This window comes from Sinocyclocheilus rhinocerous, unplaced genomic scaffold (assembly GCF_001515625.1).
Source record: "Sinocyclocheilus rhinocerous isolate Xijiao unplaced genomic scaffold, SAMN03320098_v1.1 scaffold30, whole genome shotgun sequence".
Taxonomy (NCBI): domain Eukaryota; kingdom Metazoa; phylum Chordata; class Actinopteri; order Cypriniformes; family Cyprinidae; genus Sinocyclocheilus; species Sinocyclocheilus rhinocerous.
The window spans coordinates 2,778,531-2,783,281 of NW_015657838.1; the positions used below are offsets into that span (position 1 = coordinate 2,778,531).

Here is a 4,751-nt window from a genome sequence, read left to right on the forward strand (position 1 = left end):
TGACAAGCAAAATGCCGCTTCTAATGTAAAAACAGGAAAATGGGGGTGCCGTAAACGGTCAAATATATGATATCCAATCAGCTTACCTCATTTTTTGCGGTCAAAACTGACTGCATCCACACAAGCAGCGTGCGTATAGGATGCCCGCTGAATATGCTGCTTTAGCAAATCGCCCTGCTGTTCAATGTATCTTTAAAGTAGATCTTCACTTAATAGCGTGAAGAGCAAATATTGACACGCACTGTACATTGAGATTGACTATCTTCGATACAGACACACTCTGTGCGTGTTATTGTTTTCATGTTTAAGATACGAGCAAGAATTAAAATTTCCCTGAATATCCAAACAATGGCAAATGTGCCATTACATTTTTACAACAGTTCAACAAAAAAGGTAATATTAAGTGAACATTTTACATTTTAAATGTAGCCTACATTTTGAACAGAATATTGTCATGTTTGTTCTATTTTGCAACGAAATAATAGTTACAACTAAATCCTAATTCCAACTATATCATCTGGTGTGCGTCTCCAAGCATCATACAACAGTGTTTCGTTAGTGAACGAGACGAGGTTAATTTATTCTCACTAACAGAAACCGCTCGTTGACATGAGTGACCTAAATTTCATTTACACCACCATCTGATCTTACAGTCACTCTCAGCACGTCAGCATTTATGTGTCACTGCACAGGAAAGGTGACATCCTTCTCCTGTCAATCATACTTTTCTGCGGCAATATATGAAAGACCCAACAAAGTGCCAATGGAAAGGGCACACAGCTTCACAAACAAAACACACACACACACACACACCAGAACACAGTGTCAATATCTCTGTCAGGTCACTGTTCACATGCTGTCCTTCATATGTGACCATATTCTGTCTCACACACACCACATGGATGCACTACAGCTCTCTGATGGACATGGCTCATCCACGCTGGTCACGGTCATGACGAGACGAGGTTAATTTATTCTCACTAACAGAAACCGCTCGTTGACATGAGTGACCTAAATTTCATTTACACCACCATCTGATCTTACAGTCACTCTCAGCACGACAGCATTTATGTGTCGCTGCACATCCTTCTCCTGTCAATCATACTTTTCTGCGGCAATATATGAAAGAGATGATGTCTGTCATCTATCAGCACAAAGCCCCCTTCCTTCTTACTAAGGTGCGCTTCAACTCCAGATTAAACTGCAAAGTCTACACTCATCGGATGCAGTGCTGTTGCTAATATGGTGGGAATAATATTAGGGGCCCTCAGGTCTAGTGGGGCCCAAAACAATTTCAGTAGCAAGCAAGCAAAGACAACTAGGTTCAAATCAGTTTCTCACATCATCACCAGGAAATTATTTGGATATATACCTATGCTACAATTACCATTCCTTTTTTACATTAATGGGCAAAAGCACTTCACAAAAAAAAAAAAAAGGATTATTTATTACACTAAATTACACCACAAATGCTAAAAAATTACAAAAAAAAAGAAAGAAAAAAAAAAAGATTATTTATTACGGTAGGTTTAAAATTAACTGTAAATCTACTGTACTATAAAAAATTATTACTATATTATTTACCTTAAATATTCAGTTTTTTTTTCAACAGTAGTATTTCTTACTTTGTTTAATATCATTATTTAATAAAATTAATAATAATAATTATTATTATTTCATAGTCATATTTTAAGGCACAGGAAAGGTGACATCCTTCTCCTGTCAATCATACTTTTCTGCGGCAATATATGAAAGAGATGATGTCTGTCATCTATCAGCACAAAGCCCCCTTCCTTCTTACTAAGGTACGCTTCAACTCCAGATTAAACTGCAAAGTCTACACTCATCGGATGCAGTGCTGTTGCTAATATGGTGGGAATAATATTAGGGGCCCTCAGGTCTAGTGGGGCCCAAAACAATTTCAGTAGCAAGCAAGCAAAGACAACTAGGTTCAAATCAGTTTCTCACATCATCACCAGGAAATTATTTGGATATATACCTATGCTACAATTACCATTCCTTTTTTACATTAATGGGCAAAAGCACTTCACAAAAAAAAAAAAAAGGATTATTTATTACACTAAATTACACCACAAATGCTAAAAAATGACAAAAAAAAAGAAAGAAAAAAAAAAGATTATTTATTACGGTAGGTTTAAAATTAACTGTAAATCTACTGTACTATAAAAAATTATTACTATATTATTTACCTTAAATATTCAGTTTTTTTTTCAACAGTAGTATTTCTTACTTTGTTTAATATCATTATTTAATAAAATTAATAATAATAATTATTATTATTTCATAGTCATATTTTAAGTCATATTATTATTTTTTGTGCAGCCCTATGCCAAGGTTGTGGGTTCAATTCCTAGGAAAAAGCTTTGCCAAACCCAAGACTGTGCATTAACCTTACGCAACAAGTGCCAAGTGTTGAAATCTTCCAAGTAAATCTGAGTTTTTGTCATAAGGAGGCATGACAAGTGACAGGACATTTTCCCAACCAACTTTGATTCAAAACCCTGCTTCTCATAACTGTTTATTGAACATTGGATATCTTCTGAATGGCTGTTATTCAAGCAGCAGTTTTGTGTTCAAATTGCTTGTCGCTGAAACCTGTAGCATTGTATCTATTTAGGAAACTTTAGGTATTAGACTTACTACACCTGTATGAGCACATCAGTATGGAATTCAGCTAAAAGAGAAATGATAAACAATAAGAAATTAGAACTATATAAAAGAAATATAAGATAGCAGAGATGAAAGACAAAAGGATAGCAATAACACTGAAGAAATGAAATAAAGGAATTGATCAAAGAACAGACATACAAAAAAAAAAATATAATAATAATAAAATAAATAAATAAGGATATAGGGACAGAGACCAAAGCACTTTGATAAGAGAGTCTGAGATGTTCTTAAGAAAAGTCTTAAGGCCAAAAGCAGTACATACAGTCAAGGGACTGAGAAGGGATGAATGTCTCACTCTTACCTTAAATCGCTTGTCCTGAAGGACCTTCTTAATGGCCACCAGTTCTCCTGAATCACAGAGCTTGGCCTGATAGACCACGCCAAAAGAGCCGTTCCCGATGACCTTGGTGTCAGTGTAGCTGACCTCCTGCGGCCGGTCAGGTCCCTGTCCAGGGGTCGCCACCACTGTGGTCACTTTGCTGCCATCTTTATCTCCTACAGACAGATAAAAAGAGAGGTGGCAGTTAGAGACCGATTCATGTTACAAAAAGGCAATCGGAAAACACAACAAGGTCTCAGTAGTAACAATTTCCTGTGCATTTCACCTTGCACCTTAAAGGTGCAATAGGTGATTGTCTTCAGAAACATTATGCTGTTTGAAAGTCTCTTCACATCCCGATAGCAATCATTAAGTTAAGTGGTCTAAGTACTAAGTTTGAGAATCAAGAACCATTTTCTTCAATTATAAAATAAAAACATTAAATATGATTGGTTCTCATGACATTCGGTTCCATTAAGAGCTCTTGAATTTTTTAATGTCTAGGAATGTCTAGGAATTTATAATTTTTTTTTATGTAAACATTTTTTAATGCATTTGGCAGAGACTTTTATTCAAAGCAACTTGTGTTGCATTCAAAGTATATTATGCATTCCCTGGGAATTGAACCCTTGACCTTGGCATTGCTATTGCATTCTACTGTTTGAGCTAGAGGATACAATGTTGCACTTTTGAATAAACTTCACCAGACCTCATTCACTTTTATCATGCTACAAAGAGTGGCCAAGATATTTTTCAAGATCTCCTTTTGTATTCCACAAAAGAATGAAAGTCACACATGTTTGGAGAGTAAATGATGACCAAATTTACCATTCTGAGTGAACCATTCCTTTAACTGAAAAAGCAAGGCAGCTTATCTAAATGGCTAACAGGACTGTTCTTTAAATTAGGACCAAACTGGGACATGCTAACAGGCAAAACTGGAAAGAAAATCTAGCTTGAGCTCACGCATTTTACATTACTTTTCTTGGCAGACGTGTTCTCACCAAAGCGGCATAAAAGAAAGTGCATATTTGGCGCTCGGGAGGATTACTTCAGCAGGTGACTTAGGATGAAAGTCGATTATATTACTTACAAATGCAAACATAGCACGTGAAATATAATCCTCAGCATGATGTGGAGAGGTTTTCAGAGTGACTATACTTTCTTTCAGAGCTGTGAGGGGTAATTAACACGGGAAATGAGTGCAGTGGGCCAAAAACATAATGCCATTAGTTTATCTTCATTTAGAACATTAGGGACAGATTTAAAGAAGTCACAAAAATATTTACTATATGCATTACCTCTTACAATATCATTAGGACTCGGCTGAATATACTTTGCAATGGTAGAAATGCGTCAACAGATTCTGCTATAAAAATATTAAATTCCCATTTAAAAAAAATAATATAAAATGACTCCTACTCCTTGGACAAAAATCAAATCATGTGTGTGCACAGTGATGTATGCATGTGATTAAGGGATCTGGTCCAGTATTAGTAGATGGTTGTGACTACTTGGATTAGCTTCTTTGAGTTCCAGTTCAAAGTCCCTGTTAGCTCTGTTAAAGGTTAAACTGCATAGCCTCCGATTGTCTTGTGCCTCTTCAACCCACTCACACCCACAGAAGCCCCAATGAACAAATTACCAACGAGCCTCAGATCAGGCCTCCGGATCAACTGTTTCCCAAATCTGCAGTTTAGTGGCTGATTGTGTTGTTGCAGTGTGTTTTTAAAGAACAGAA

General features: G+C 36.2%; 1 protein-coding gene across 1 annotated transcript in view; it reads right to left on the minus strand.

The window, feature by feature from the left end:
* Positions 1–3,186, minus strand: part of gsk3ba (glycogen synthase kinase 3 beta, genome duplicate a) — a gene marked incomplete at its 5' end in the record, with an annotated part of 28,028 nt that extends 24,842 nt beyond the window's left edge. Inside the window, one exon of the mRNA XM_016529659.1 lies at positions 2,993–3,186. Coding sequence (XP_016385145.1) covers positions 2,993–3,186 — 194 coding nt within the window. The remainder of the gene's footprint in view (positions 1–2,992) is intronic.
* Positions 3,187–4,751: the final 1,565 nt, after the last annotated feature.